The 13282-nt window shown below is 41.1% G+C and overlaps 2 protein-coding genes across 3 annotated transcripts in view; one reads left to right on the forward strand and one right to left on the reverse strand.

The window, feature by feature from the left end:
* The window catches only part of fancm (FA complementation group M), a 43908-nt gene extending 40119 nt beyond the window's left edge, over positions 1–3789 (forward strand). Inside the window, exons 18-24 of the mRNA XM_026151464.1 lie at positions 775–940; positions 1046–1152; positions 1266–1735; positions 1873–1966; positions 2255–2603; positions 2876–3170; positions 3257–3789. Coding sequence (XP_026007249.1) covers positions 775–940; positions 1046–1152; positions 1266–1735; positions 1873–1966; positions 2255–2603; positions 2876–3170; positions 3257–3383 — 1608 coding nt within the window. The 3' untranslated portion in view covers positions 3384–3789. The remainder of the gene's footprint in view (positions 1–774; positions 941–1045; positions 1153–1265; positions 1736–1872; positions 1967–2254; positions 2604–2875; positions 3171–3256) is intronic.
* A 1698-nt stretch (positions 3790–5487) lies between these two features.
* slc25a29l (solute carrier family 25 member 29-like) lies at positions 5488–11383 on the reverse strand. 2 transcript variants are annotated; one of them, XM_026152362.1, is made up of 4 exons: positions 10817–11383; positions 9178–9221; positions 8081–8164; positions 5488–7505 (listed from the first exon to the last, which is right to left on the reverse strand). In XM_026152362.1, exons 1-4 carry the CDS (start codon positions 10848–10850, stop codon positions 6735–6737), a joined length of 933 nt encoding a protein of 310 aa, XP_026008147.1. In that variant the 5' UTR covers positions 10851–11383; the 3' UTR covers positions 5488–6734. The 2 variants fall into 2 exon arrangements, with proteins under 2 accessions (XP_026008147.1, XP_026008148.1); XM_026152363.1 differs by lacking the exons at positions 9178–9221; positions 10817–11383 and adding an exon at positions 8449–9085.
* Between the last annotated feature and the right edge of the window lie 1899 nt (positions 11384–13282).

Genomic DNA, 13282 nt, shown 5'->3' on the forward strand with positions numbered 1-13282 from the left:
CTGCAGCCCTCCCAGAGCCTGAACTTCAAAATTATTGAAGCAGTGTGGGATCATCTTAACAGAGCAGACGACAGCCAACACCTAAAGAAGAGTTTGAATGTCGTTCAAGAAGCCTGGAGAGCTATTCCTGAAGACTACTTAAAGAAATTATCAAAAAACTTGCCAACAGAGTTTAGGCTGTGTTGAAGAAAAAGGTGGTCACACCAAATATGGACAATCAACCTCATTAGAATTGTACAAACTCTGTTTTAGCCTTATATACTGCATTTCCGTGTGTTTGCTGCAACTGTTTCCCATTTCCGTAGCAAATATAATGAAATGAGCACAGTAGTGTACACTCATCATCATTTCTACGGTTCACTACCAGCTCCTTAGGTAGATATGTGGGTCTTTAGGTGTTCTGCCATTCTTACCTCTGCATGTGCCTGTCTGTAGTTTGGTGCTGAGGTTTTAAAGCTTAGAGGGTCTTAGAGCTGAGAGTGATGAGTGAGCTGAAACTAACAATAAACCTCTGCGAAATTAAAGGAAGCTCAAAATTCACATTTTTAATTAGTTTATTAGTGTTCAGTGTTTTCATTTTAATGGTTACACTACATCCAAAATTTTTAAAAAGCTCAATTATATGACAAAAACATACCGCTGTCTCTTTTTAAAGATCGTTACATGACATCATGATCCATTTTTCCTTTCATAAAAAAGTCAAGTCATTACAAATCTGCGACTGGCACCTTCAGCATCTGTCATCCCTGACATTTTCCATCCTTCCTCTGTCAGCGCGGCAAATGCCGAAAAGGGCGTCAGTTTTTGGATGAAGAAGCACAGCTGTCAGAGGTCGAGGAAGGTGTAGAGGTCTCGTCTGATGAGGAGGATGGAGAAGAACAGAATCAGTCTCTCAACGGTTTTGTGGTCGACAATACACAATTCTCTCAGGGCCTGAATGGTACAACACATTTTTCTTTTATTCTCTCCTTCTGAGCTTCTCAGTGTGATAGGAGGCTGAGTGAGTCATGCATTTTGGCTCTCTGTCTGTTCTCCTCTTTGTCAGACTCAGAGATGCATGGAGTGTACCTGAAGTCAGTGAGAAGCCCTGCAGTCCAGGGCAAATTCAAAATTTCCAACAGAAGACACCACAACATGGACATCTTTTCCCAGGTATACTAACAAATAAATACATTTTAAAAGATACACAAAGCAACAAAATACTAAGTGGATTTGATGATTGGTAGTCTAATTAAGGATGCCACATTCTTAATGTGTGGAAACAGGTGCCTGAGATGGATGAGACGTATGAAGAGGACAGCTTTGTAGTGGGCAGTGATGTGGAGTTGGTGGGCACCAGTGAGGAAGATGCTGAAAATGTTGACCTTCTGCCCGAGGACTCGTTTGTGAACGGGAGAAAGCAGTATCCCACCAGGCGCCGCGTTTTCCTGCACAACGCCAGAGCAAGAGGCAGCACAAAAACCAGAGCTCAGCCTCCACCAGAACAGAGAGCCGAGATGAAAACTAAACGCACCCGGGTCATACAAATGAATGATTCCAGTGAGGAGGAGATAGATGAAGCAAGTAAAGAGAGGGCTCTCAAAGCAGGAGATGGTGTGTTGCCTTCATTGCCAAAGATGGTACCACCAGAGCCTTGTGGGAAAGAAGGAAAGAAAGCTGTGTCGTTATCTTCTAAGGTCTCACTGTTGAGCAAAGCACAAAGGAGCTCTGTGAGTGAAGAACAGCAAAATGAGAGGTGAAGTTATAATAAAGTAATAAAGAGTGAGTGCCATCCTCCTCATGGATGTGAATTTGTATAAGCAGAAGAGAATGGAAGGATGAGAGTGTACTTAGTAACAATTCTGAGATTGTCTTTCTTTCTCTCTCCTGAAGGTGTCGCCAGAGGATAGAAAATCAGCATCTCCTCTCTGACGAGCTAGACTTTGTGGAGTCACACCTGCAAGTTTCCTCAAAGAAGCAATCGCAGGTATGAGCAGACAAGAAGAGACGTACACATTCCTAACTGTTTCTGGTAATATTAATACCAAAAATCCACACAAAAATAGAAACAATATCACTACATTACATCATATTTTCTGTTATCAAACAAGACTCCATGTCTACTATGAGAGACAGAAGATAAACATAAAAAAAAAAAAAATTGTGTAACTGGTTTTTTTTCTGGGACCAAGGAGCATATTATATTGAGTTATTTAACCTGTTATCACCACAGGTTTAAATCAAGTATAAGGTGTTTTTCCTTTCATTTCCACAGGCAGTCCCAGCCACTCCATTGGCTCCTCAAAAGATCACAGCTGAGAATTTGATAGTGAGTGAAACCTCCGCTCCATCTGGGTCTGTTTGCATCCTGGTGGACAGTCGCTGCATCAGTAGCGGGGTGGAGTTGCTGACCAGCCTGCGTCAGCGACACGCAGCCACCGTCCACGTCTGCTCTTTGGACAGCAGCTACTTCATTGTCAGCAACCGCATGGCGGTGGAAAGGCAGAGCCAATCAGATCTGGCTGCAGCACAGAACCGGAAGCGACTGGCGGAAAGAGTGAACAGCTTGCAGGGGTTGTTTGAGCGCGTGTGCATCATTGTGGAAAAAGACCGAACCAAGACCGGTACGTTTTCAAAGTATGGCTCATTTTCTTTGTAATTGTAAATAAGAATATTCACTGGAGCCTATGAGTGGATGTAGGCATGCTGGAGGGTTGAAACAGCATCTGCATGGCACACATCAAATAGGTTGCCAAATTGGGAGTGCATTTGGTTTAAATGGACAGAATTTAGCAGCGTTTTCCACAAATTCACTGAATTAACAGAGGATTAGACTGAATGATTGCTGCATGAGACAATGTCTTTCTGATCTTTATGTTAACTGTCACTGTCCCAGGTGAGGCATCTCGTCCCTTTCAGCGAACTCGCTACTTTGACAGCACTTTGGCGGCGCTAGTGCGATTAGGGGTCCGCCCGCTCTGGAGCGACGGTGCTGAAGAGAGTGCCGGGCTGCTGGCAGATGTGGCACGTCTGGAGCACCGCAAGGGTCACGGCATCGGCATACCAGTGGAAGTCAAAGGGCAGCATAGGCAGCAAGCACTGCAGCTGTACTTGAGCTTGCCTTCAGTTAACTATGTTCAAGCTCTCAACATGAGCCACAACTTCACATCGATCGCCCAGCTAATAAACAGGTGATGGACGTTGTGTTGTATCGAATTATGAATACTTTCTTCTTCTTCAGTACGTCATCTCTTCTTTACCTGCTTCCTCCCTGCAGCCCGATAGAAGCCATACAGAAGGGAGGGTGTATGAGTCGACCCAAAGCAGAGGAGATCTATCGGTTCCTGCGCTACTCCTGTGACTCCTTCCTCATGAATATGTCAAAATCAGGAAAGAACAGCTAGCATGCTGCTGGAAAAAACACTGCTGGGACTCTATAAACTGAAATACATCTTTTTTTTTTTTCATTTATTCTTATGTGTATTTTTTTTCACTTCATACATTCTTCTGCTTCTTTCTGTCTTTGTCTCAGGAAGACAGCAGTTAGAATAATACGTTGACTGCATTTAATATGATCTCTCAATGAGAGAAGAGCTTCAGGATCTAGGTTCATCCTTTTTGCACATCAAGTTGAATGAGCACAACACTCAACTTTATATTTATGTTAAAGAACACATTGGGTTTCTTCAAAGTGTACAGTTGACCTGTAAGATAGTATTAAGCAGCATTGGTAAGAATTCAATAATTGAAACTTGAATAACATAATAATGGATGTTTGTTTTCTTTAATAAACTATATTTTATGTGTTTATTAAAGTAGTTTTGTGCCACATTTTGAGAAGGAAATCTTTTCCAATACCCACATTGAGCTTCTTTGATATCAGCTTACTTCCTCTAGAGGTCAGCCCGTTTCTTTCTAACAGACCACGAAAGCAAAAAAATGTGATGTTTAATACATCACTTTTTTTTTTTTTTTTAACTGAATTGAGACAGCTCATTCTTTCATTCACTTAAAACTTTATTTTGGGGGGTTTGCTAGAAGCCTAATAATTTGTAGGGTTTCCAAATGTTCAAACTTAAAAATGCCCAGCCAAAAAAAAAAAAAAGAAAAAGAAAAAAGTAAAGTGTTTTATTTCACTGTTCTCCTTTGGGGTTTTAAATGACATGTTCTACTTTGGTGAAAGGTATTGTACAAGTTGTTAACAGTACAAACAATAGCAACATCAGATATTTACAGCAGCATTTTCTTTTACAGAGATATCAGGAATTACTTGCCAATAAAGATAAACCCACAGGCAAAAAGCGGTAACAACACATGAATGCATTAAAGTAAAATCTGAAGTCTAGAGTTCTCACAAAGCCAAAACAAAACAAGAAAAAGACAAAGAAAACTGCCACATTCAATATATACATTCTCTTTGGACAAATCCAAAGCAGTTTTCAAGACCTCCACATCTAAGCCGGCACTGCGGGCTAAGCTACACCTGGAGGTCAGTGAGCTGTGAAGATGTAGATCATTTACATTAAGGGAAAGTAATGGCTTCTGTATTTAGGACACCTTTCTTGTGAATATTTAATATAATAATAATAATAATAATGGATACTTTATTGATCCCCATGGGGAAATTACTTGTTTTTCTCTGCATTTGACCCATTCACTCAGTGAAGCAGTGGGCAGCCCACTAAGCAGGCGCCCGGGGAGCAGTGTGTAGGGACGGTACCTTGCTCAGGGGTACCTCAGGGTAGCCGTTAAGTGGATTCGAACCGCCGACCTTCCGATCATGGGGCGACCACTTTACCTACTGAGCTATCCCTGCCCCTAATATAGAGGTGTTCGTGAATGCACTTGCTGCAGGCTGGCTGGGTATAATGCTCATTTTAATGCTGAAGAATGTCAATTGTTAACTATGCAGAAAAAACAGACTTTTTTTAAGTTAATATACAAAGGTTAAAAATACAAGAGCCATTACCTTCTCTGCCTCTAGGTGGCAGAAATTAGTGTACTTGACTGGTCTTGGCAAACTGCAAGAGAATCTTCCCTTTGTAAAATTGTAAAATCCATTGGGAGGAATTGTGATTGCCAAAATGTATTTTTAACCATACACATGCTTAATGTCATACCGTAAGGTGCTTTCTTTGGACACACTACAGTGTCCACAACATGATTACATTGCATCTGATTTGGTTTTACAATGACCGCCTCAAACAAAGAAAATATTACACTGTTATTTTTTCTGACCATCAAAAATTATGTCGTACTGCAACAGACCACCATCAGAGCCTCCAATATTTTTCATTACAAACTTTCTCTCTGTACAGATATACAGTCTAAGAAGTGGTATAAAAAGTTTGTGGTAACTGCAAACTTGAAACTTTATACAGCAGCCAGAATTAACTCAGCTACGAGGGAGGTAAAGCTGGTGTAGGCAGAATTTTTTTGGCATCATAGGGCTTTAAAGGGTTAAAGTTTGTTTTTTTAAGCCAAGTGTATCATACAGCCAAATCAGTATTTTTTTTTTTTAAATTTCACCAGAAGGTTCAACACTCCATTGTTCAAAAATTTGAATTTTCTGCCAAAAAAACAAAACAAAATCTAGCATCAGAGACTTTAGCTAATTGCATCTTTTCAGTGCTGAGATTATGATGGTGAAAAGTCTGACTGAAATGAAAAACGTCAAGACAATCAAGACACCTTTCCCCCCCCAGTTTCCAGCGGAGGACTGATGAATTTTGTTCTGATCCTCCCTTTACTCTTCCAACACATGATTGCGGTGGCTACTTCTGGGTATATGGGGATGTTAAGAAGTCACAAGTCTGATCCGCAGCAGCAATGTAGACAATCGCTTCTAAAATTTTACCCTCTTTCCTGGAAAGAAAAGCGACTGGCCTTTAAACCTAGTTTTATTTTTCTTGGCTGAACAATACAGCAATGGTCATTCAGTACAAGCGACAGTTTAACCCTCTGTTAGCGATTATCAGTGGCTCAGTAGTCGTAGTAGCTAGAGCCCGAAATCACAGCTCGTCTTATGTGCACATTTCAAGGCATGTGTGCAAGCCAATGTTTGTCTAGTGACTTTGGGCAGAGAGGGGAGATCTTCAGGTTAAAAAAAAAAAAAAAGTGCGTTGTGACTTTTTATTTTATTTACCTTTTAAAATTTCTGCCTAATCCAGTTCAAGCTACATGAAGCATTAATGAACATGAAAATTTGCTTGTAACAGTTTACACAAGATGCTACAAAACAGTGTTCACGTGATGCTAAACAGGATAATTTTTGACTATTAAAAATTACCCTAAAAATCATCTTCATTTAACTAATGGTAGAAAGTAACAGTATAAACAGCACCGATTCACAAATATACCAAACGCCGTGCTGTGTGTTTAGGCTTGTGTAATATTATAGGATGAAAACGGCATCATTAGGATCAACGTGTTCAACATTTTCGGGACATCTGTAACAGTCACTGTATGTTACAGTAACTCTTGTAACTGTCAAGTTTATTTCAATTTGCTTAAAAAAGCAAAATATGTACAAAAGCAAAGAGAACATATTTACAATTGCAGATTTTCTCTTAAAATATATATTATTTAAATACTATGTGAGACCACTTGGTTTAAGCTTTATGGACAGATGCTTACCCAAAACATAGCTCTCCTCTGTGATTGTGGACACTAATTAACAGATCCTTGACCTGTGTACAAACTGTCTACAGATAGGTTTGCTTAAAAATTAACAACACTCACTGTTGCACGCCAGCTTACATGCTGGTCGGCTGTGTCTGCGTTTGCAGAGGCTGCAGTTGGACAGACGGCGGCTCAGAGTCTGGAATGCTACACTCTCCACCCTCGCGCATGTACATTAAGAACAAAGTCACAGTGGCAAATGTGGTGGCATTCACTGGGAATGCACGGAGCAAAGTGGACGTAAGTCCACGAGTGAACACTCTCCACCCCTCCTTTTGTATGCTCTGCCTGACACAGTCCATGATACCATTATACTGGTAAACGCCGCCGACCCCATCCGCTTGCAGACGTGACTTGATCACATCCACGGGATAGGTGGACAGCCAGGAAGCTATGCCTGACATGCCACCAGCAAACAGCAGCTTGGGGATCATGTAGGGGTCTTCTGGCTCACAACCCAGGGAGCGTGTCAGCACATCATACGCAAGGAAGTACACGCCAAAACCCGGCGTCTCGCGCACCAGGGTGGTAACCATACCACGATTGATCCCTCTGATCCCCTCCTTATTGTAGATTCTCACCAGACAGTCCAAGGAGTTCTTGTACATTTTCCTCTTAGACTTCTTCTCTCCAGTTCCTTGCATTTGCATACGTGTCTTGGCCAGCTCCATTGGACAGCAAATGACACACTGGATGGCTCCAGCAGAGGCTCCAGCCAAGAACTGGTTGAGAGGTGTATCACGGCCAAGCATGCGCATTGTGTTTCCCTGGACACCAAAAACTATAGCATTGATGAAGGTCAAACCCATCATTGGAGAGCCAATACCTTTGTACAGACCCAGCATCTGCAAACACAGATGTTACTGAGTCAGATCAACACTATAAAAACAAGAAAGTAAGGAGGCTATAGGAAGCAGTGCACTTTTTTCCAGATGTTATCAGCAATGGATTACTAATATGGCTAAAGCAAATAATTATGGGTTGCGTATCGTCTAATAATCTCCTTTTGCCAATAAAGCTACTTCTCAAATACATCCTCATCATTTATTTTACAAGTACATAAACAGCTGAGAAACCACCTTACGTTTGAATATTACTGTGGGGGGGAATAAAGGACATCCATGAGAAACAGACATGAGGTCTGAGGGGCCATGCCCCCTCTTAGCAAAAATAGCATGATGTCCAAAGCTTTATTTAGCTCCTCCAGGAATAAGCTCCTCATTGACCCCAGCTAACAGACCCCCCACCTCGCCCACGTTGCCTAATGTCTTTACTGAGAGATGGGACAGCAACTAAACACTTTAATCAGTGCACAGGACATTCTCCAGATAATAAACAACTCCAGCTTAACACCAAGGATATATTTAAATGTAACCTATTTAATTTAAAGCAAGCACTATGCTAACAAATTTAAACTCACCGACTCCTGGCGTATGATTGATTGGAAGCAGTGGAACGTCCCACGGTACATAGGTTTATTCACATTTTGAACCTGAAGCCGCACCTGTGGGTGACAGAACTCATTGGAGTAAAAACTGGAAAAAGGCCAAAGAGGACCACAGTAACTACAAACCAAGATCTGTGTAATACAGGTTTTCAGGGAAACAAGCAGTCAACAGGAAGAAAAACAAAGGATGATAAAGGGGGGGTGCAACATGTGGGAGAATAAGAAAAACATTAACCGAGTATGAAGCTGTAAAAAGAACAAAATGTCTTCGGTGCTTTTTATTTTAATATCTCAAAGACATAACAGTGGGTGAGAGAAAGAAAGACCTGGACCATACTTACTAGGTCACATTTCCGTGGAGAGGTTGTTTATTTCTCTCTCTCATCTACAACACAGTGACACTGTTGCTGTTAAAGACAGCCTCCGAGCCCCAAGCAGACACCGGCTCAGGGAGAAATGACATTGAAAGCAAGGGTGTAAAAGAACTATAACCAAACCATTCTCTCACTGCTTGCCTCTAAAGCGGATGCTCCACATTCACACAAGTCTCACGTCAAAACGTCCTCACTTTGCCACTGCTTAATCCAGTCTATGCAACATTTATATGCGAATGGCATCAAGTAAAGAAAACTGTTTTTAGGTTCATTCACATAAATCCTATGCGTCAACCACAGATCATGTAAAAGTTGTGATAAAAATGAATTTGATTTCAACCTTAACATTACAACTAACTTTAATGCATATAAAATCGTGTGGGACTCTGCAGGTACATAGTGATGATTATATAGGCTATGTGACTACAAGTTATTCAGCTAATTAACCATCCCTACAAATCCTTTGATAAATGACGGTTTCATTGAAATCTGTAAAGAAGTGAATGTACTGTCCTGTTCTGAACGCTAACTAATCAGAAGATTTATTCTTCTTGCTCAGTCATCCCCTTCCTCTCTTGGGCTCATCGTGTACTCTCAGCTTATCTGGATTTAAATGAAGGCTGTCAGCAAAGTACTGCATGTTTTATTTTTTGTGACTAATGAGCAAACACCAAAGAGGATGCAGCAGACACCCACCTTTACAGTATCAAACGGATGCCCAACCAAAACACCAGCAGCACCTAAAAAACAAAAACAAAAAAGACAGGAATGAACAACTGACTGTTTCACTGAACTATTCTTATTAAAAACTCAAGAGATAATCACCAGACCACAGCATCCAAAAAGTTGTGGTGTTAGAGCAGAGACAGTGGGTGGAAAACATGTCATACAGAAGTAATCTCAGTGCACACAAGGTCATCATATATCCCATGGACTTCTTCTCTTAAGAAAAGAACCACAATATAATAATTGAGTTATAAAGGTACAAATGCACTGATGGCTTGAGTTTGGAAAAAGAAGATGGCTTTTGGTCCAGTAGTTGCAACAGACACCTGTCCATCATGAGATGGAGCCGTCATCAGCTGGTCACTGCACTGCACGAAGTGACGAAAGCTTAACACTGACGAAAGCTCAACACTGGCCTGTCCTTGACTTGTGTCAATATGCCAGAAAATCATTATACAACACTGTCTTCATATCAGATGTTTTCAAAGACTGCACACCAACATGAGGATAATGCACCAGAAATAACACCACTGAATTTCTAAAGATAAATATGTTATGCAAATAAAAAGCCTCTTTGTAAACAAATCATACAGCTTAAAACACTTGGGGTGATTTAAATCTGCCATGTGTTCATGCAAGGTTGTCAACTAGGTTGGGAAACTGATGTAAAACCATTAGGGGAAGGTTAAGAAAACAACTTCGTTATTTTACTCTTGCAGTAACTTACATACTGCATGTATAACTAAAATGCACTGGTAAAGCAATATCTGAACTTTTTATTCCCTTAAAAAATAATTTCTCAGACTATTCTATATAAATAGTTTAATGTTAGTCCAAATCTGGTACCATTCCTTTGTATTTTGTAATCAGCTACATGTTAAGCCGTTCAAGGGAGATAGTAGTACTAATAGTACTGTAGTATAGTCATTCTACACCGCACTACTGACTCTCTCAATGAAGGTGTTATCTAAGACTAAGTTACAGTGCAGTAACTCTACCTGGGATCCAACAGACTTTGGGAAGTCCTGTCCTTGAACACTGACAAAACAGCTTGCAAAATTCCCACAGGGCTTTTGTGTGAGGCAAAGATGAATGCATGAGCTTAACTTTCTGCGGACCGCCGCCTCTCCTCATGATAACTCCCTACTTTGGAATGGGTTAGTGGAATGATGAAAAGAATGCAGATATTTGGGGGAAATTGCCCGATAATCACTAAAGAAAAGCTGAGATCACGATCATTTCACATTTCTGGGGTTTCCTGGACGTGTGCAAGTTTAATTGATACGTAGATATATGATGAATGTCGACTATAAACAGCAATCTCTACGTGGGTGCTGCAGATTTGGGAATAACTTCACGTTAGCACTGCAACATAACGTTGAGCTGGGGGGGTTAAAAGCACCCAGCTCCAGTGTTTTAGTATTCAACCTGTCATTCATGTGGGTTTACAATGTTATCACATAAACTAGCTGGGTGTAAATCGAGAAATCACGGCACGGCACAAATTACACCGCAACAACAGCTTGAGCTTTTGACGATGGAAAAAAACAGAAAGGTGGCTAATGCTAATGCTAGCGTCAACCTGTTAACGTGGCTAGCTGCTACTCACCTCCTACACATCCAGCAGCGAAGTCCAGTGCCATTCCCTCAAAAAAATGCAACGACTGGAAGGTGTCAGGCTAACTTAAGGGCTGATAAACGTAATTAAAGAGGCGTAAGTGGGAAATGCTTTCTCGGTATCTGTGTAAACTTGGCTATTTACGACCCCCCCGGCTTGGTGTTCAGCCAGGCTGGTTAGCTAGGTAATAGCCTCCTTTACGTTGCTGATGCTCAGCAAACGGAAGATAAACGTCTCTGGCTAATCGCTCGGACGCGAAACTGGAATAAAGCAGTTTTCTTCTCACTGGTGTCCCTTCCTCTCCCTCTATAGAGGTGCTCTTTCAGACAAACCTTTCTATTTCTGTACCGCGGCAGAAGGCGGGTTTTCAAAGTAGAAAAGAAGCGTTTGCCCTTTTTAAGACGGCCCAATCGGATTATTTAGAAGCGGACAACTCCCCCAGAGCCCTCCTCTAGTTGCTACTGTCCGCCCCTCACGCCCATTGGCTGCTGCAGGGGGCACATCACCTACACCAAAAGTCTGAAGCTATCTTTCCTCTACCGTCACATCAACTGTGGTCCTCGTCAGCCTTGTGAATTTCCAGTGTGGCAATTTGTGTAGTTATAATGTGGTTTGAATATATAGACTGACGTAACAATGAATCATCCAGTAATGGTTTATAGCTTAAACGTTATGTTTATAACATTTTTGGCTTTATCATAATTGTATTTTTCAGTGTGATTTTATTTATTTTTGCTTAGTCACGTTGTGTGGCCTTGTGACTTTTGGAAGCAGGTGTTTTATGCCCAATGTGCATGTCTGGAAAATGCTTCACGTATTTCCGTGTTGTTTTCAGAATGTTGCATAAGCAACAGGGACTTGACTTTGACTTGACATGAGTAATATAACTATAACTGTTGAGAACCAGTTCCCACTGTTTCAATTCCTTGGAATTGTTTGACATTTTTGCAAACGATTCCCTCCCTCCATTCCAGTCGCCCCGAATGACGTCACCGCGTTGCGGAGCGTCATTTACCTGGCAGGAAACACGGCACCTAAGCGGCTCAAACGCTCAAAAGTTTGGTTATACTTTACGAGAACGGAAGACAACAGGGCAACTTGCAATACTTGCAAAGTAGATATTTCATTTAAGGGAGGAAACACTACGAATATGCAAAATCATTTGCTCACAAAACACGCGATGACCTTAAATGAATGTCGTGTTTTTAATTCCGCTCCGGACTCGTGAATCTCAACCCAGCAGCAGCGGTAACGTTTGCACGTCCTCTCCCGTTAATGTGGCAGGTAAATAATCAACTAACAGTGCATATTATGTTAGCGCGATCTGCCTTATTACAAAACCTGCCATTACTGTGCATTTAGGTGACCATGATGAGAGAGACAGACAGAGTCTGGCTGGCTCAGATGCTGGCAGTTCTCGCTGCAGTCTACTGGTAGCGTCTCCTTTCAGGCCAGGATAGACGAATGTCACCGAGCAGTGAGTTTGTGGTAAAAGGCTTGCACCTATTTACCACAGCAGATGTCCCCGATTTTCGGTAAGTGAATGTGTTTAATTGTAGGCAGGGACATTACTGGATATTCTTGTGTAGTTGCTACAGAATAATTTATGTTATACTTTGTTTTTGCTACAGAAGAATATTTATTTTACATTTACAATTTTTTTCCCCCGGGGACCCCGTGACACCCCATTGAAGAGCCATAGGCTGTGGATCTCTTAAGATTTCACTGCTGGGTTTGTAAGGCCATGTTACTCCTAAATTTCTATCTTTTTCAAAGAGAAGATATAAAACAAAGTTCTAAGCTAATCGACCTTAGTGTTCTCCTTTAAAAAAAAAAAAAAAAATCGATAAAGAATCGAATCGTTAAAAGGAATCGAAAATGGAATCGGAATCGTGAAAATCTTATCAATACCCATCCCTAAATATAACTGCACGTTCTGCTGGCAGCTCTCATTGTGAAGCAGAACATGCCAACAGTAAGACAGCACCACTGCTGACCATGTATTTGACATTCTGGTGTAAGTAGGCAAGTAGGCTAACACCTGTTTATGGGGAGTTGTGGAAGAGGAGAGACCATCAGCAAGGGCAAGAAAAAAAAATGAAGAAGCAAAACTGTTATGATATTTTGATACCACGGTAAGCATTTACAGGATATTGTTTTATACAGGAAAACTGTTACTCAATAAGGCCGATCTACTAGTTGTTTTTCTCTTTCTCTGTGACCCAAGAATTAATGTGTAAGACTTACAGGCTGGTACCTCAAGGTCGAAAACACCACAGAGATGAGACCACTTCCTTACTCCCAACCTCCCTTTTTCTTTATCTCCTGGAAAAGGCTCGTTAAAGGCTAGGTGGTTCGTTTCAGAATTCACTGATGAAAGAACTCTGTATTCTATGTCTAGGAGTGTATTTTGCTGGGATGATCATAAATTATAGCTGAACTGATAAACTACACAAG

This window comes from Astatotilapia calliptera, chromosome 19, assembly GCF_900246225.1.
Source record: "Astatotilapia calliptera chromosome 19, fAstCal1.2, whole genome shotgun sequence".
NCBI lineage: Eukaryota > Metazoa > Chordata > Actinopteri > Cichliformes > Cichlidae > Astatotilapia > Astatotilapia calliptera.